This window comes from Ovis aries, chromosome 11 (assembly GCF_016772045.2).
Source record: "Ovis aries strain OAR_USU_Benz2616 breed Rambouillet chromosome 11, ARS-UI_Ramb_v3.0, whole genome shotgun sequence".
Classification (NCBI taxonomy): Eukaryota; Metazoa; Chordata; class Mammalia; order Artiodactyla; family Bovidae; genus Ovis; species Ovis aries.
In genome coordinates this window covers 13,203,548-13,223,822 of record NC_056064.1, presented here as the reverse complement: position 1 = coordinate 13,223,822, position 20,275 = coordinate 13,203,548, and the positions used below count along the sequence as shown (strand labels likewise).

Below are 20,275 nucleotides of genomic sequence, written 5' to 3'. Positions count from 1 at the left end.
AGTGATATCCTTCTCTTTTTTTCAAATGGTCTGGTGGGCTTTACCTCATTTTCCTAGAACGTGCCGTTGCGTTTTTAACCCTTTGGGTGGAGATCTGTTGAATCTTATATCATGACTGCACATTTGCACGGGAAACATTTTTTTTAGGGGATGACTGAAGAGGGAGAAAAGTAGTATAAATTAAAGTTGAAAGGCTAGCTGCCATTCTGACTGGTATCTTGGTTTCAGCTCTGCTTTATATTCTGAGAAATGAAATGGTGCCGATTAGGAGTTCAGTTCTAAACCTGCTCAGCCCAGCCCACATTTACTTATCGTGTAATTGCTGGCAAAGCACTGTTGTCCAGTTCTACCAAAGTATAAGCATCTCTTTGATTTTTTTCTTTTAACTACAAAATATTGCAAGCTTATAGAAAAATTGGAAGAGAGATATGATAACTATCCCTGCATGTATTGACTAGCTTAAACAAATCTTACCATTTTGACCCTGCGCCTCACTGATTTTTTGCCATAGTCCTTTGAAATCTCTCATCTGAGTATAAAAACAAAAATAAAATGTAGCAGTTGGATAAGGAAGTTGGTAACCTTATATAAGTCTGAAAGATTGGGAGAAATTAATTAGTAGATCCATTTTGACAGTTCTTAGGCTGGACCTCTTAACCCAAAGGACCTCTTATTTTAGAAAAAAGACCATAACCTTCTATCTTAATTCACTTGGTTGACATTTTCCATACCCTCAAAGGAATTGCTTGGGCTTTCCTGGACTCTGTTCCTAGTGGAACCCATTATCCTTTGAAACTGACTGGAGAAAGCATTTGTGGGCTTGAGTAAGGAAAGGGTTGAGCGTTTCTCATGCAAACAAAACCCAAATATTTTTCCGTTTTTAACATTAGGCCTTTGCATATTGTTTTACTCGATTTAACCTCAGAATAGCTCCAGAATGGGAAGCTGATTTGAGTGTATTTTCCTGTGCTTTTGTCTTATTCCTTTGAAATCAGTTTACCTTTTCATGCTGGGTGTGGAAATTGAGTCCATATCAGTGATTTAGATATGTATTGGAAAAGAGGAATGTTTATATTGTAGCATGCTGAAGGTGAGCTATGAAATAGACCTGAGAAAAGCAGATCTGAAAAACAGGATCATGGTCTGTGCACTGATTGTTCAAGTTATAAAAAGAGACTAATGGTCCTTGCCACCAGTCTGTCCCTGAAGATAGAAGAGTGTTTGTAAGTGCTTTGAGATCCTCATCAGAAAACTATCACATTCCACTGATGACATATAAACATTCATCCTTTGCACTTATTTTTCATCAAGGACTTTAAAAAACAATTTTGAATCCTTTTAGCCTAGCAAGATAGGAATTTCAAGTATGGAAAAGGACAGATTATGAAATACATGGTAAGATAGTTTTATTTAAAATTACTGTGTACATTTCTTCTTTTAGCCTCTAAGTGAGCACGTTTAGTTACAAGTCTTTGAAGTGATCTTTAGGACCAAAGTTGAGTCCCTCATGAGAAAAATAGGCTAATTTTGAAAGCTAGGTCTTCCTGCCATGGAATTACTTCTAATGAATTCCTAACCCTTTTGGGATATGTATAGTTTTCTTCCAATTCCCTCTTGATGCCTGTCATTAGAGCTGGAGAGTTCTCATTGATTCTGATTCATTTCACTAGTAGCAAAACAAGGCCCAATGAACTTGACTAACTTGGAAAATCCTGATGTATCCCTTGGCCAACCAAAGTGGCACTTGCAGAGAGGGCCCCTCTGTGCCTTTCCAAAAGTAAGTCCTGGGACTTCCCTGGTGGTCCAGTGGCTAAGATTTTACCCTCCAACGCTAGGGGCATGGGTTTGATCCCTGCTTGGGGAGTTGGGATCCCACATGCTTCCATGGCCAAAAAAACAACAACAAACATAGAAGCAATATTGTAATAAATTCAATAAAGACTTTTTAAAAAATGGTCCACAGCAAAGAAAATCTTAAAAAAAAAAAAAAAAAAAGCGAATCCTAAAGATAGCCTTTAAACAAAAGGGTGTACTTGCTAGCATTTTCATACATCTTAATTTTTAAGACTTTACAGAAAAAGGCTGTGATAGAGTACCCTACGACAAGTAATTTTACAGCTCCAACTAGAGGCAATAATGAGCATCAGGACAGCAACAGATGACACCAGAGGGTGAGGTGTGGTGTGGAGCATCAAGAGTTCAGCATTAGTTCACGTGCTTCATAGGTGAGGCTTCCTCAACTGCGGTAGGCCAGCTTGGTTAATTTCCCTATCAAACCGATTACTCCGGTGCCCCGTCTCTCAGTACCACTGGCTTGTATGTGCTCCATTGCCTGTATTTTTTAAAATTGGTATGTGTATTAAGACATTTTGTGTACATGTGTTAAAAATCAGTGTGGTTTCATGTACATATGTAGTACAGGAAAAAATGATTCCCCTGTTTAAAATGATTGCTTCTAATCTTTGGTAACATTTTTGAAGAATTAGCCTCTGAGAAGAAAGGTTTTTTTGCTCTCAAAATGATATTTTTCTTATCCTTTCGTCGCTTTTGAGAAGGGTTGAGGTAAGTTTGTTCAGCCATTTTTGAATTATCCAAGCATGAAAAAAAAGAGTTTTTCAGCTGTTAAGGAAATTGTTTTCAGCTCTTTTATGTGATCATATGACACTAGGCAATGGGACATGATATCCAGCAGATAATACAATATGGAAAGGCATTGACATTATTTTCACCATGGTTTTTCTGAATGGCACAGATTAAGTCAAATATTATAATTCCTTATGGTTCAAAAATACACCTTTTAAGACCTATACAGTATTTTCTAATATTTCATGAGGTATTTTTTTCCCATGAGGTTCTGAGTTTAAATTGCAATTATTTTGGTAGTATCAATTAAAAGTGAAGATTTAATACTCTACCCAACATACAAAAGGAAGGAGGAAAGGCAGCATTTTGTTATCTGTCTGAAAAGGAACTCCACTTGAGCTTGCTTCTCTCTTGATCTTCGTTTTTTGACCTTCATGATGCAGAGGCTGCCTACATCTGTTCTGGCTCTCATGTTCTAGGATTCCTTGTATATCTGCCCAAGGACCTTGTTGGATGGTCATCTTCCTGGCATTAGCGATAGAAGCACAAAAGTCACTGGAGGCTTTGCCAGAAACACTCAACTTTTAGACTGTCAGCATGGAAAATAAAGCTTCAGCGTCTGAGCCACAATCTAACCTGTATCTAAATCCATATAGAAAGATATTATTATAGCTGAACTCAAAAGTGTAGAGATATAAGAAAGGCAGGCAAGGCAAAGACATTCCCTTTCTGCTTCCCATGGCAAAGCTAGACTTGATGAATGCTTCTTACATCCCTGAAAACAAATTCCTGTCCCTTTCTGCCCCTTAGTTTTCCCTTCAGATTTCTTTATAGAGCTTAACATTGTTGTTTTACTTTGTGACAACAGCAGCTTTGGAAAGCACAGGGGGGCACGTGTGCATATGTACACTGGCACATGCCGTTCACACTGATAGTACAATTAATGTGGATGTCAATTTGGGTGTTAATTTTGGGTCATGATTAGTGCTGACACTTTGTGTCAGACTAATGGCATTTATGGGCACCATCAGAATAAATGTTAATGTTATCATGTTTTTATTATCTGTTATAGTAACATTAAACCAAGGTCCTCCCAGGAGAAAAAAATACATATATGGATAGATAGATAATGCCTTTCTGTATCGCTGGTGTTACTCAGCGAGAAAATGACATCTCAGGGCAGAATCCTAATCACTGTTTGGAGCATCAGAAATAATGATCACCTCTGATCGGAGGTTGTGAATAATTCATTCGGTTTGATTTTCACGTCCTGTCCAGTGATACTTTTCAAACCAAATGTGTTTCTACAGGAAAATAATGGTCCCACTTCTTATGGAAATACTGTGGCACAAATCATTTTACCCACATAAAAACAGTTAAATAAGACTGTTCTCTGCTGCTTGCCTTCTCCTCCCCAGCCCCCTTCTCCCTCGTCAGCGTGTGTTTATTCCAGGATCCGACTACGGCCAAAGAAATATTTTCTTCCTTAGAACTTGTATAAAGAAAACAAATATTTATTTCTGCTTATCCTCACCTTCTTCGCAGTAACTCTTTTGATCCTCGTCCCTTTCTCACTTTAAGGTAATTAGTTTAGGTGGATAATCCTGTACCTAAGAAGCCTGCTAATTGGAACACTGTTATCAAAAATAACCCGAAATTAGATATTTTTATTTATTTGTTTTCTTCAAGCATATAACTTTTTTTTTTTGGTAAATGTCATTTTATTTATTTATTTATTTATTTTACTTTATTTTACTTTACAATACTGTATTGGTTTTGCCATACATCAACATGAATCCGAACCGGGTGTACATGAGTTCCCAGTCCTGAACCCCCCTCCCACCTCCCTCCCCATACCATCCCTCTGGGTCATCCCAGTGCACCAGCCCGAAGCATCCTGTATCCTGCATTGAACCTAGACTAGCGATTCGTTTCTTACATGATATTAAATATGTTTCAATGCCATTCTCCCAAATCATCCCACCCTCTCCCTCTCCCACAGAGTCCAAAAGTCTGTTCTATACAACTGTGTCTCTTTTGCTGTCTCGCATACAGGGTTATCGTTACCATCTTTCTAAATTCCATATATATGCGTTAGTATACTGTATTGGTGTTTTTCTTTCTGGCTTACTTTACTCTGTATAATAGGCTCCAGTTTCATCCACCTCATTAGAACTGATTCAAATGTATTCTTTTTTTTTTTTTTTGTAATTTTTATTTTTACTTTATTTTACTTTACAATACTGTATTGGTTTTGCCATACATTGACATGAATCCACCACGGGTTTACATGCATTCCCAAACATGAACCCCCCTCCCACCTCCCTCCATGGCTGAGTAATACTTCATTGTGTATATGTACCACAACTTTCTTATCCATTCGTCTGCTGATGGACATCTAGGTTGCTTCCACGTCCTGGCTATTATAACCAGTGCTGCAATGAACATTGGGGTACACGTATCTCTTTCAATTCTGGTTTCCTCGGTATGTATGCCCAGCAGTGGGATTGCTGGGTCATAAGGCAGTTCTGTTTGCAGTTTTTTAAGGAATCTCCACACTGTTCTTCATAGTGGCTGTACTAGTTTGCATTCCCACCAACAGTGTAAGAGGGTTCCCTTTTTGCCACACCCTCTCCAGCATTTATTGCTTGTAGACTTTTGGATTGCAGCCATTCTGACTGGTGTGAAATGGTACCTCATTGTAATTAGATATTTTTAAAATAATGAATTATGGCTATATTAATGAAACTAACTGGCCATAAGTGCCTAGAACCATTGGGTGAGTCTGTGCCTGGGTGACACAGTGGTCAGAGAAGTCAGTGGCACTGCCAGGGCCCAAAAGCCTGAGTCTGAGACTCTTTAAGACCACAAACCCACGCACTCTCCCAAGCCCTTTCAGGCCACGTGCTCTCCTTTTGTTGCTTCCTTAGCTCTCCGTCCTGGAGTGTCCATTTCACTAGGTTTCATTGCATAGAAACATTGGAGGAGGAGAGGAGCCAAAAACAAGGGGATTCAGCGATGGAATTTCCTTCAGTTGTTATTTTTAAGGCAGCTTGGCTTTAGGTGAAATCAGTGAATGTTATATTCCTGATCACATCATCACACTTGTGTATGCTTTTATATGGCAGTTACAGAATTTTCAATATAAAACCTCCTTTCTGTGTATAATATAGATAGACCCTGTCCATATAAAGTAATTTGACTGAAAAACTTAATGGTGTCCTAATTAAACAGGAGGCAGATATGACTGTCTTCTGAAGTAATGGCCCAATCCTCTGAGACAAAGCTATTCTTAGATAGAATATTTTGAATCATTTCTCCTGAATGCTGTGACCCTTTTTTTTCCCCCTCTCTCCCTCTAAATCGAACAAGAGCAGAGGGAAGCACTTTTCAACCTAGTTTTCATCATCGGACAGAAAGTATTCTGCATTCAGAAACCATTTCCAGTATCAAATTCAATTCTGTCAAGTGATTAGTTGAGTTTGGTAGAGAATAATTTAAAAACACAACACTGGAAATGGCCGTGATGCTTCTGCACTGAAGGAGAGCAGTTGCTGTGCTCGAGTTGCAGGCCCCTTTTCAGTGACTGTGCAAGGCAGTGTGGGTTATTGTGTTACGCGTCTCCGCAGCTGATACAGACCTGCATCTGTTGACAGCATGCGTTCCTACCCAGGACTGCTGGAAGGAACAGGGGAGCGGGTGAATTGATACCTTGCCTGCCTATCAGTGGCAGACGTCCTTTTATGTACATATGTTTATAAAGCTCTTTAGCCCCCTTCAAGATGAAAGGCTCTGTATAAATATGAGCTTTCGATTTTAGTACATGTTTGTAATACATGTGGTACAGTCCTAAATATGTATTTAGCTGATAGGCACTGTTCTTGTCTATTGTACAAATATTGACTTTAAAAGTATAAATATGTATTTAACCATCAGACCAGAAAAACATTGAAGCAGTTACTTCTCAGGTAGAGATATTAATATTGTATAAACCTATATATGCATATGTTTACATTATACCGCATCAGAGCAGAGCATTTCTTTAAAAAAAAAAAGAAAAAAAAGTCAGTGAGAGCCCCAACAGAGTTCTTGATATTCTGCTCCCTTTAAGGTGAGTCTTGGTTTTACATTTTCATATGTTTATTCCCTTCTTTCTAATTTTATATAAATGTGATCTGTTGTAGTGTTAGTAAAACCTAGTGTCAGTTCCTCTCAAACTTGAGAAATCTGTTAGGTTGGTGAGAATTTTTTTTTCTCCTTAAATTTTTTCTCTCACTATGAAAATGTTCAATGCACAGTAAAATAGAGTTAATAATATAAGCTCCCATGTACCTATTACCCAGTGAAGAAACATTTTGTAGTGTTTTTTTTTTTTTTCCTTTTTTCTGCCCTACAACATACAGGATCTTAGTTCCCCAACCAGGGATTGAACCCGTGTCCCGTGCATTGGGAGTGCAGAGTCTTAGCCACTGGACCACCAGGGACGTCCCATCTCCCTCTTCCAATTTATAAAATTTTTAAGTTATCAAGGCGTAAGCATATTAAAGAAATTTGGAAAATGGAAACAAATTCAAAGTCCCATCATCCTAAATTACTATCCCATCTTGCTGTTTTCTTTATTTCTGTTCACTCTACTCCCCAGCATGCTTTGCTTTCAGAGAGAGAGAGTGTGTGTGTATGCATGTGTCTTTGTGCTGTAACGCTGTGTGCTTACTGTATGCCAGGTGGAAGATTCTAAGATTTAACATGTATTTGTCTTCACAGCAGACTAGGTTGTTATTACCCCATTTTACTGATGAGGAAATTCAGGCATATAGAGATTAATATCTTACCTGAGGTTATGTGGCTAGAAAACGGGCTGAATTTTTATTCTGTCAGAGTCAGATTCCATTAGATTCAGATTCATTTCAGCTGGTTTCTGCATCCGTGTTCTTAACCACTGCCTCGTTGTTCCTCTCAGTTATTAGAATATACATGCAATCTTGTTATCCTTTGTTGTTGTTCAGGCATTCAGTCATGTCTGATTCTTTGAGATCCCATGGACTGCAGCACGCCAGGCTTCCCTGTCCTTTACTGTCTCCCAGAGTTTGCCCAAACTCAAGTCCATTGAGTTGATGATGCTATCCAAACTCATCCTCTGCCGTACCCTTCTCCTCCTGCCCTCAGTCTTTCCCTGCATCAAGGTCTTTTCCAGTGAGTTGGCTCTTTGCATCAGGTGGCCAAAGTATTGGAGCTTCAGCTTCAGCATCAGTCCTTTCATTACATCGTGGGTATTTTAAAATACTATTCATAGTTTTATAAGGGGTCACTAGCAGTGACCCCACTAATCAATATATTCCCTCGAGAAAAGTTTTTATCATGACATTTATTTTTTCCACTTTTTATCTTAATGTTAGATTTACAGAAATGTTATAAAAATCATAGAGCTCCCATTTTTACCCAGCTTCCCCTAACATTAAGCTCTTATATAACCATGGTATAATTTTAAAAACTAAGAAATTAACATTTGTACAGTACTATTAAATAAGATATCAACTTTGTTTGGGGTTTCACCAGTTTTTTGTTTTTTGTTTTTTTTAACGTCCTTTTCTGATCCAGGATCCAATCCATACATTGCATTTAGTTCTCAGTGATGTTTATGTTTGTGTCACAATTGATGTTTATCTTTCTGTATTGATTCAGCTAAGTGCAGTGGCACTCGTCTGGAATATAGTTCCTTAATTTCTCTAGTAAAGGTAATTGTGACTCATACCTTGAAGAGTAAGTAATTCATTCTAGGTATCAGGACAAGTTACTTCATTCCTCTGTGCCTTGGTTTTCTTATGGCAATCATAATGGTTTTTTTAAGTTAATAATGATAATAGCTACTATTTGAGGATTTTTATATGCCAGGCTCGGTACTAATTTAATGTGATGTTCCTCTCAACAGTCCCTCCAGAAGGATACTGCTGTCCCCACTTTATAATTAGAAAAATTGAGGCTACACAAGGTTATGTGACTTGTCCAAAGCTCTACAACTTGTCCAAGGCTATACAACTGAACCAAGACAGACTGTATGGTTTAATCTATTAACTATTATCAGTATTTGTTAACATTTATAGTATCATATGACTTCCCTGGTGGCTGAGACGGTAAAGCATCTGCCTACAATGTGGGAGACCCGGGTTTGACCCCTGGGTTGGGAAGATCCTCTAGGGAAGGAAATGGCAAACCACTCCAGTACTCTTGCCTGGGAAATCCCATGGATGGAGGAGTGTCGTAGGCTACAGTCCATGGGGTCCCAAAGAGTCGGCCATGACTGAGTGACTTCACCTTCACTTTTTATAGTATCATAAACATAAGCATTCAAATGATGGTAGCTATTATTCTTATTATTTTTTAAAAATAAAATATTTTAATCATATTTTAGTACTGTTATTCTACGATCCCTAGAGATAAATTGTGGATGATGTTCTAGGCTCTTGGTGTTGAGTATTTTCCAGCTATCTTTTTAAAAATAAAATGACTATGGAACCAGCCAATATTTATTACTTCCATATTATGGAATGTGTAGGAGTCCTGCTGTGCGATGGAGCAGATGATATGACGATTCAAGCTGACAGACTAAAAGCAGTGCTAATCCATATGTGGATAATTATCAAGTGAATTCTCTACATGAGGTTTTTCCATATGTGGACAATTATCAAGTGAATTCTCTACATGGAGTTTCTTAGGAGGAGATCGGGAAGAGAGGAGTCCCTTCAGACTAGGGAAAGCTTTCTGAGGAAATGGAATTTGAGTGAACTTTATGGAATGGGTAAAATTTGGATAGGTTGAGAGGAAAGACAAAGGCAAACTTCATATGGTAAAGTTAATATTATAGATTACTGCTTCTAATAGTTGTTCATCAAACCCATAGCTAATATTAATTTTGTACATGGGGACTTTGAAGCTCAGTGAAGTTAAGTCAATTTCCCAGGGTCACACAGTTAATAAATGGCAGGGCTTAGATGTGGATCCAAGTTTGTTTGATTCCCCAGTCCTACATTCAGCATTATGTATCCCATCATTTGGTTAGCAGTAAAATCTAATAGAATTTAAATTTAAATATATATAAATATTGTATATATATTTATATAAATATATATTTAAATATTTTAAGTATATAAAAATATATTTAAATTTAAATATAATTTAAATTTAAAAAATTGAGCAATAGATGCTTCCTTACATACTTATCCATTGTGCTTATTCAAAACTAAATCAAAAAGGAATCTCACTGTGCTGAGACTCAGACAACACTCTCTGTCCTGTACTGGTACTTTTTGAGTGGGGAGGGGGACAGTCGATGAGGAACACACTTTGAAAAGACATTGATAAAGAGTAGGGTGTTCTTGGTGCGGCTGTATTGACACCTAATTAGAAGTCAATATTGTAAGCATAATGACCTGGCCAATTGCTGAACTGACTGCCTAAGTGACACAGAGTCCCCAGGTAGTAGCAAAAGATAAGAGTGTTATTTGCTTGCCCAGTGCCACTTGGACACAGTGTTTACATTAGAATGCAAATGCGCGAGTAGATTCTTCCAGGCTTGTATCTAAGTGGCTCTGGCCTAGGTAGCAAAGGTTAATATATCATAAAATTTGGTGTGAAACCCAACCTTCCCAATTACAAATGTGTTCACAGGGAATAGCTTTTCCTTCCTGAAAAGCAAAAGAAGTGTTGGGTTTAGAGGGCCACATTAGAAGGCAGTTAAAGTATTTTTATGGCTGGATGGCATCACTGACTCGATGGACGTGAGTCTGAGTGAACTCCGGGAGTTGGTGATGGACAGGGAGGCCTGGCGTGCTGCGATTCATGGGGTCGCAAAGAGTCGGATATAACTGAGTGACTGAGCTGAACTGATGCATTTAAAAAATGTGATAACTAAAAACTGAAAAGCAAATTAGCTAAGACTTAAAATGTAGACTTTATGAGCCACTTATAAATTTGTTCTTTGTAATTTGTTAAAAAATACCTATGATCAAATGACTAAACAAATTATGTGAATGTTTGATATTTAATAGTGAATTTTCTTACTGATTATTGTTTAACATAGAATCTTTCAATTTGGTAATATATATTATGAAGATTCAAGCGTTTCAATCCACCATTTAAAAACCAATCTTGAGACAGTAATCTGAAGTAACTAACAGTGTTTATATATAAGTATTTTCATTAAAATATGTAATAATAAAATAGAAACCTGGTAAGGAGAAGAAAGCAAAAAGTGTAAATTTAAAAGAGTAGTAAACAAAAATAAATTATAATATATTCATCTCAATATGTACTTATTATAATAATATTTACTTAAAGACTCTGATGCTGGGAGGGACTGGGGGCAGGAGGAGAAGGGGACGACAGAGGATGACGTGGCTGGATGGCATCACTGATTCGATGGACATGAGTTTGAGTGAATTCTGGGAGTTGGTGACGGACAATGAGGCTTGGCATGCTGCAATTCATGGGGTCGCAAAGAGTCGGACCTGACTGAGCGACTGAACTGAACTGAAAATACTTTTCCTCACACAGGCATTATATTGATCAATTTCTTAAAAAAAAAAAAAAGACCAAAATTAACCTGATATCTGGAGTTTCTCTGTGCTATTTTTTCAGATGATCTTGTTTCTTCTTCCTCCTCTCTCTTTAATGAGCAGATAGTATAATCCTGCCTTACTTCCGCAGGTGATTGGATTTTTATCCATTTTGATTTGTATTTGGCCAGTGGTATATATTAAATAGCTTATATTCATCTGTGGGTGTTTCGTATATATATTTCTTAATGCTGAGAATCACCAATCGCTGTGTGGAAAGCTTCCACCGGCCTGATTACAGCGGATGTGCAATTGGATTGAAGAATGTGTACTCAAGAGCTTATGATCACTGGCCCGGTTGAGTCTGGGTGATGCATGTGGCTTTCCAGGGATGCCGCTATTTACATCTGTTAATGGCCCTTCTTGATGGCCGGCTCCCCGATGAGGTGATACGCAGCAGCCCGGGGATGAGGGCCCAAGGCTGCGAATGTGGCTGGGCCCCATTAGGCAGGACCAGGATTACTCACTGGTAGGCTTTGTGTTTGGGGGCAAGTGGTGGGGGTGGGAAGCAGGATAGACAGAAAGATTCGGGGGTGGGGAGCAGAGAAAAGAATGAAAAACATTACTTATCTAGGTACAGGGAAGCAGACAGGCAGATGTGAAAAACTGCAGCCGTAACTGAGGTGTGAGTGAATAGAAAAGAAATGGAGCAGGCAAATAAACAAGTAGAAGGACTGGCTAGTTCTCATATGGAAGGGGTTACAAGAGGAGAGGGCTGTGAGGGTTTGGGAAGAGACATGTCACCCCCACCTGTTAGGTCAGTATCATTTTCTTGTGTGGCTGGACAGATGCTACTGAACACTGAGCAGAGGTTTACATGTATTAGTGCAGCAAGAGGTTGGTTACTTGGATTCTTGCATCCTTTGGTGTTCTGGTGTTGGGAGAAAGCAAGAGGTGCTCAGAGGAGGCAATGTTGAGATACAGCAGTTCCTGCAGAAATACAAGATACCTGAAGCAAGCCAGTAAAGAATGTTGCCATTATTCCTATCAAATACTTCTTGCTTAGTCGCTAAGTCATGTATGAGTTGTTTTGCGACCCCAGGGACTATAGCCCTCCAGGCTACTCTGTCCATGGGATTTCTCCTGCAAGAATACTGGAGTGGATTGCCATTTCCTTCTCCAGGGGATCTTCCCAACCTAGGGATCAAACCCATATCTCCTGTATTGCAGGCAGATTCTTTACCACTGAGCTGCAGGGGTAGCCCTATCAAATACTGCTGCTGCTGCTGCTAAGTCGCTTCAGTCGTGTCCGACTCTGTGCGACCCCATAGACGGCAGCCCACCAGGCTCCCCCATCCCTGGGATTCTCCAGGCAAGAACACTGGAGTGGGTTGCCATTTCCTTCTCCAATGCATGAAAGTGAAAAAGTGAAAGTGAAGTCACTGAGTCTTGTCCAACTCTCAGCGACCCCATGGACTGCAGCCTACCAGGCTCCTCCGTCCATGGGATTTTCCAGGCAAGAGTACTGGAGTGGGGTGCCATTGCCTTCTCCGTATCAAATACTAGAGGACAATAAAAGGGCCCAGGATTGTAAAAGTTGTACAGTCATGAGAGGTAGTCCTCTTCCTGCTTTCCTACATGTTAAAGGTTTCTTTGGAAAGAATCTCACAAAATAAGGTAAGAAAATAAAATAAGTTAGAGAATCCTGGGTTTAATTCCCATGGCCACAGTATTCTTCCATACATATGCTGAGTGCATTTAGACTTTGGTGTTTCCATCTTCTTTGAGCAAACCCAAAGAAGAAATTGAGACAGCTGTGAAATATATACATAGTAAACCAGCTGTTCTCAACATGATCTTAGAAAAGTATGCCACAATATTTGCTCTCATTTCCCACAGGGAGCTTGGCTCTTTAGCATTGCACATCTTTACACAAAGGTTGTGTCTGCATTCAGTCTGATATCTTCAAGGAGCCTGGAACAAAATTCTGCATGTAAGAAGCTTGTATTGATTTGTTTGTCTGTTTATGTCTTTGCAGATTGGCATGGTAGCTTGGAAAATGACCCTTAAAAGTCCAGAATATCCAGATGGCCGAGATATCATTGTTATTGGCAATGACATCACTTACCGAATCGGGTCCTTTGGACCCCAGGAGGATTTGCTGTTTCTCAGAGCTTCTGAGCTTGCCAGGGCAGAGGGCATCCCACGCATCTATGTAGCAGCCAATAGTGGAGCAAGAATTGGACTGGCAGAGGAAATTCGTCATATGTTCCATGTGGCCTGGGTAGATCCTGAGGATCCTTACAAGGTACAGATTAAGAGAAGATAATACTTCCGATTACTTTACAGATATGTGTATGTGTGTGTGTGTGTGGACAAATGTGGGAGAGAAGTAGAGGTTTTAAGTTCTAAAGTTAGCAACTGCACTGTAAATAAATTCTCTCTTAATATGTTCACCTGGTCTTTCCTCCAGCTTGGAAATAGAACATCATTTCTTGGGCTGCACTAGATGGGAATAGTAGATATGCATTTAATGTGAGACATGTTAAGCCAGAAAATTATTATTACTGACTTTGTTATTAAATTATTCCACCTTGTCTTCTAAGACATGTGGTCAGTTATCAGCACAATCTCTCAGATCCTCAGCTTCTCTGATTGTTCTCCAACCTTCTTGCTCTACTGGAAACCTGCCTGTCCTCCGAAAACTCTTCTTTCTTTTTACATGGCTAATGGTTTCTCTTTCCCTTGTGCCACAGACCCTGGAGAGAGACTTTGATGAAGAGTCCCTCCCCCTGTCTAAGGCCAATCCCACTATGTCTGGTCCTCTCCCCTCTTGCCAGCTTAAGGATGTAGATCAAAGCTTCTCCCCCTTTTTTCTTGCATCGTCATGTTGTCCCTCTCTATTAGAAGAAGACACACACATGTTTGTGTCTTTAGCACATAGATAGTGACCCCTCGAGTCACCAACCCTACCCCGTTTTTTCCTTCCGTTTATCATGAACTCCTTATTGCCAAATTCAGACTTAAATTGAAGAAAGTAGGGAAAACCACTAGACCATTCAGGAATGACCTAAATCAAATTCCTTATGATTATACAGCAGAAGGGAGAAATAGATTTAAGGGACTAGATCTGATTGATAGAGTGCCTGATGAACTATGGAATGAGGTTCGTGACATTGTACAGGAGACAGGGATCAAGACCATCCCCATGGAAAAGAAATGCAAAAAACCAAAATGGCTGTCCGGGAAGGCCTTACAAATAGCTGTGAAAAGAAGAGAAGCAAAAGCAAAGGAGAAAAGGAAAGATATAAGCATCTGAATGCAGAGTTCCAAAGAAGAGCAAGAAGAGATAGGAAAGCCTTCTTCCGTGACCAATGCAAAGAAATAGAGGAAAACAACAGAATGGGAAAGACTAGCGATCTTGTCAAGAAAATTAGAGATACCAAGGGAATATTTCATGCAAAGATGGGCTCGATAAAGGACAGAAATGGTATGGACCTAACAGAAGCAGAAGATATTAAGAAGAGGTGGCAAGAATACACAGAAGAACTGTACAAAAAAGATCTTCATTAACCAGATAATCATGATGGTGTGATCACTCATCTAGAGCCAGACATCCTGGAATGTGAAGTCAAGTGGGCCTTAGAAAGCATCACTACAAACAAAGCTAGTGGAGGTGTTGGAATTCCAGTTGAGCTCTCTCAAATTCTGAAAGATGATGCTGTGAAAGCGCTGCACTCAATATGCCAGCAAATTTGGAAAACTCAGCAGTGGCCATAGGACTGGAAAAGGTCAGTTTTCATTCCAATCCCAAAGAAAGGCAATGCCAAAGAATGCTCAAACTACAGCACAATTGCACTCATCCCACATGCTTTTACTAAAAGCAATGCTCAAAATTCTCCAAGCCAGGCTTCAGCAATACGTGAACTGTGAACTCCCTGATGTTCAAGCTGGTTTTAGAAAAGGCAGAGGAACCAGAGATCAAATTGCCAACATCCACTGGATCATGGAAAAAGCAAGAGAGTTCCAGAAAAAACATCTATTTCTGATTTCTTGACTGTGCCAAAGCCTTTGACTGTGTGGATCACAATAAACTGTGGAGAATTCTTTAAGAGATGGGAATACCAGACCACCTGACCTGCCTCTTGAGAAACCTATATGCAGGTCAGGAAGCAACAGTTAGAACTGGACATGGAACAACAGACTGGTTCCAAATAGGAAAAGGAGTACGTCAAGGCTGTATATTGTCACCCTGCTTATTTAACTTCTATGCAGAGTACATCATGAGGGACGCTGGGCTGGAAGAAGCACAAGCTGGAATCGAGATTGCTTGGAGAAATATCAATAACCTCAGATAAGCAGATGACACCACCCTTATGGCAGAAAGTGAAGAGGAACTAAAGAGCCTCTTGATGAAAGTGAAAGAGGAGAGTGAAAAAGTTGGCTTAAAACTCAACATTCAGAAGACTAAGATCACGGCATCTGGTCCCATCACTTCATGGGAAATAGATGGGGAAACAGTGGAAACAGTGTCAGACTTTTCTTTTTGGGGCTCCCAAATCACTGCAGATGGTGACTGCAGCCATGAAATTAAAAGATGCTTACTCCTTGGAAGGAAAGTTATGACCAACCTAGATAGCATATTCAAAAGCAGAGACATTACTTTGCCAACAAAGGTCCGTCTAGTCAAGGCTGTGGTTTTTCCAGTGGTCATATATGGATGTGAGAGTTGGACTATGAAGAAAGCTGAGCACCAAACAATTGATGCTTTTGAACTGTGGTGTTGAAGACTCTTGCGAGTCCCTTGGACTACAAGGAGATCCAACCAGTCCATTCTAAAGGAGATCCGTCCTGGGTGTTCATTGGAAGGACTGATGCTAAAGCTGAAACTCCAATACTTTGGCCACCTCATGTGAAGAATTGACTCATTGGAAAAGACTCTGATGCTGGGAGGGATTGGGGGCAGGAGGAGAAGGGGACGACAGAGGATGAGATGGCTGGATGGCATCACCGACTCGATGGACATGAGTTTGGGTGAACTCTGGGAGTTAGTGATGGACAGGGAGGCCTGGCGTGCTGTGATTCATGGGGTCACAGAGAGTCGGACACAACTGAGCAACTGAACTGAACTGAACTGAACTGATAACAAGACTTCTTTTCAAGATTTATTTGTCATTTGGCTGTGCTCTCCTGCGTTCTAGCTTTCTCTAGTTGCGGCAAGTGGGAGCTACTCCCCAGTTACCGTGCAAGGCCTTCTCATTGTGATGGCTTCTCTTGTTGCAGAGCACGTGCTCTAGGGTACATGGAGTTCAGTAGTTGCAGCGTGTGGGCTCAGTAGTTGTGGCTCGCCAGCCTACTTGTCCCGCTCATCACGTGGAATCTTCCTGGATCAGGGATCAAACTGGCGTGTCCTGCATTGGCAGGTGGATTTCTTACTACTGAGCCACCGGAGGAACGCCACAGCAAGACTTCTTAAAAAGAGTTTCTGTTCTTGCTGTTTCCAGATAGCCTTCTCCCTCCCATGCCCTCTGGAACCCATCTCTATTTCTCCTGCACCCACACCGTTCCACTGGAGCTGCTTATGTCAAGGTTGCCATTGATTCCCTATTAAACTCTGTTGTGAGTCTCACTTATGTGATGTTTCAGCAGCATTCCACACAGTTGGTTAGGCCTTCATCCTTGAAATGCTTTCTTCTCTTAGTTTCCAGGACCCCATAATCTCCTTTTTACCCTTCTAACCACTCTTTCTCAGTTTCCTTTGCTGCCTTTTACATCTCTAAGAGTGTCAAGGGATGATGGAAATACTCTTTATTTTGATTATAATGGCAGATATGCACAAGTGTATACATTTGTCAGAATTCATCAAACTACGACACTTAAAACTGATGGATTTTGTTGCCTGTAAATTATGCTTCAGTAAAATTCATTTCAAAAGTATATGAGAATTGTTGATGACCACTCTTAAGTACTTGGGCTTCCCTGGCAGCTCAGCTGGTAAAGAATCTGCTTGCAATGCCGGAGACCCTGGTTCAATTCCTGGGTTGGGAAGATCCCCTGGAGAAGGGATAGGCTACCCACTGCAGTATTCTTGGGCTTCCCTTGTGCCTCAGCTGGTAAAGAATGTGCCTCCAGTGTGGCAGACCTAGGTTTGATCCCTGCATTGAGAAGATCCCCTGGAGATGGGAATGGCTACCCACTCCAGTATTCTGGCCTGGAGAATTTCATGGGGTCAGAAAGAGTCGGACATGACTGAGTGACTTTCACTTTCACTATTAAATACAGTGTTTCTTTTGGGATGATAGAAATATCCTAGAATTAGATAGTGGTGGTGGTTGTACTATATCTCAATATACTAGAAACTATTGAATTGTATACTGTATGATGGCTAGTTTTATGTTAATGTGAATTTTATCTCAAATTTTTCAAATTATTTTTTAAAATGTGAATGGAGATGTATGTCAAGGTCACAAAGGCTATAGCAGATCCAAGTCCAGGATCTCCCAGCCTCAACCCCATCGGGGCTCAGAGCCACCTCACCTGGTGCTTTGGCAAGATAGCTTTTACAGAAGGTGAGATAGAAAGAAAAAAAGTGTTTCAGGGCTCAGTGCCTGGACCTCTCCTCTTTTCTATATTCACCTACCCTTGGTCATGTCACCCAGTGCTCAAGATTCAAATTCCGTCCATAAACTGGTAAACTTCTAAATTGATAGCCTACCCCTGAGCGTCAGATTCATCTGTCCGGACTCAACCTCTGCCTGCACACCTGCCTCATGGGCAGCTTCTAGTCGCCTTCCTTGCATGTGTTCTTCCTGCAGTCTTCTCTGGCTCAATAAATGATACCTCTGTTCTTCCGTTTAAGATCTTAGAGTTATGCTTGACCTGTCTTTCTCACATCCCACATCCTCTCTGTCAGTGAATCACGTGTGCGTCCCGACCTTCAAACTATACCCAGAACACAACCGCCTCTGACTGCTTCTGCTGCTGCCCCGTGGTCCAGGTCCCCGTCATGGACCTTCCTGCTTCTGGCCTTGCCCCCCGCCACCCCCTACCCAAAGTCCACTCTCAGCAGAAAGTGGAGGGCTTCCCTGGAGGATCGGTGGTAAAGAATCTGCCTGCCAGTGCAGGAGACGCAGGCTCAATCCCTGGTCGGGGAAGATCCCACATGCGGCACAGTAGCTCAGCCCATGCACCATGATTATTGCACCTGTGTTCTAGAGCCCGGGAGCTGCAACTTCTGCAGCCCGCATGCCCCAGAGCCCCTGCTCACAACAAGAGAATGCAGCCCGCATGCCCCAGAGCCCCTGCTCACAATAAGAGAAGCCGTGCAGTGAGAAGACCATGCACGTAACTGAAGAGTAGCCCCTGCTTGCCGCAGCGGGAGAAAAGCCAGCGTGCCAGTGAAGACCCAGCATGACCGAAAATAAATGAAAACGGAAAGGAAAGAGAGTGGAATGATCCAGTTAAATGTAAATCAGATCGTGACCCCAGACTTTCCTGTGATTAAAACCCTTAAAGGCTTCCCAGCTAACTCACGTGAGGCCCGGAAACCCTGCAGTTGCCGTCAAGTCCCTCCCAGGCAGGCTTCCAGTGGCCCCGTCCTGGTCTGCTCCCGCCGCGTCCCTCACCGAGGCTCCTCCAGCCTCCTCGCTCTGTCTTGAGCCTGCAGGGCACACTCGGCACCTTCATGCTCGTGGTTCCTTCTGCCTGGAGTGCTTTTCCACCAGATACCCCCATGTCTCACTTCCACAGCACTTCAGGTGTTGGCTCAAATGACATTTTCAGCAAAGCCCTCCCTGGCTGTTCTTCTGGAAGGCCGAGCCTCCCAGCTGCCCTGTCTCCTTCCTCTATTTTACTTTTTTCCCTTCAAACATTATTCCCATTAACATCGTACATGTGACTTACTTATTCTGTGTGTTTTCTGTATCTCCTACTAGAAGATAAGTTGTGTAACACCAGAAACGTTTGCCTGCTTTGTCCCTTGCTGTTTTTCCCATGCCTTGACCAGTGCCTTCCATGTCATAGGCGCCTGATAAACGTGGCTGACTGACATACTGCCGATACTCCGTGCTTTCTCAGCGAGAGTCAGGAAGACTCGGCGGCAACTTCAAATCCATCTCTTTGGCATGTTGTGCTCATTGTGGGACAAATTCAGTTAAACCGCGGACATAGTTTCTCCTAGTATTTCAAGTGTTTTTCTCTGCTAGCTTTTTCTTTTGTTTTTTGGTCTGAGTGACTCATTCACTTAAGGTGAATACATGTGTTAAATAAGTCTGTATGTGAGTGTGCATATGTATGTATAAAAATAAGCCAATTAAGAAATGTTAGTATGATTTTTTAATGTACCTAGGGATTATTTATCTTAAAAAGCAAATATTTGTTTGCTTTTTTATTTAAGAAATGAAATGTTTATTTAGAAAAGCAAATGGTTCTAGCTTAGTGTTTATTGATCATTAGCATAGACATCTGGTTTTAAGATTGAATACTCCAGTTTTGTGATGCTTTCAATTATCCTTGACCCATCTATATTTTGATGGTACGATGGTCCCGTTGTGAGAAAAATGATGAATAGTAATTCATGCAGATCTTTAATTTTGTGTTGATATTTTTAATGGAGGTATCACTTAAGATTAGAGAATGACCCCTTAACCTTGATGAAAAGGAAAATGAGTGGAATGTATCAGTACCGGAAGTTGCAGCTGCAAGAAACCCGAGTTCAAGGATACAATGATACAGAAGCAGACGCCTCCATCTTTCAAAGGAGCACTCTCTATGCTAGTATTCTATGAGACAGTAACTCTTAAGACATGATTTGGCGGTTTAAAGCTGGCTTAGAACCATTGCATCATACATGCTTTGCTGGGTCTTCTGGTCATTTGGTGATGGCAAATAATGGGTTAAGAACTATTTGTGCTTCCCACAGGGATACAAATATTTATATCTGACCCCTCAAGATTACAAGAGAGTCAGTGCTCTCAACTCTGTCCATTGTGAACATGTGGAAGATGAAGGAGAATCCAGGTAGGTGTTATCTATCAGAATAATTTGGCCATGGATTCAAGAAAGGAGAATTTGATCATTTTTTTCTCACTGTCCTGTTGATCATGACCCTGAGCAATGAAGACTGCTTGTCGCATAATCTA

At 40.8% G+C, this 20,275-nt stretch overlaps 1 protein-coding gene across 6 annotated transcripts in view; it reads left to right on the top strand.

Annotated features, from left to right (window-relative positions):
• ACACA (acetyl-CoA carboxylase alpha) overlaps positions 1 to 20,275 on the top strand; it is a 288,377-nt gene that overhangs the window by 200,833 nt on the left and 67,269 nt on the right. For all 6 annotated transcript variants that reach the window (NM_001009256.1, XM_042255219.2, XM_060394702.1 and 3 more), the window contains 2 exon segments: positions 13,174 to 13,443; positions 20,056 to 20,153. In NM_001009256.1, the coding sequence (NP_001009256.1) occupies positions 13,174 to 13,443; positions 20,056 to 20,153 (368 nt within the window).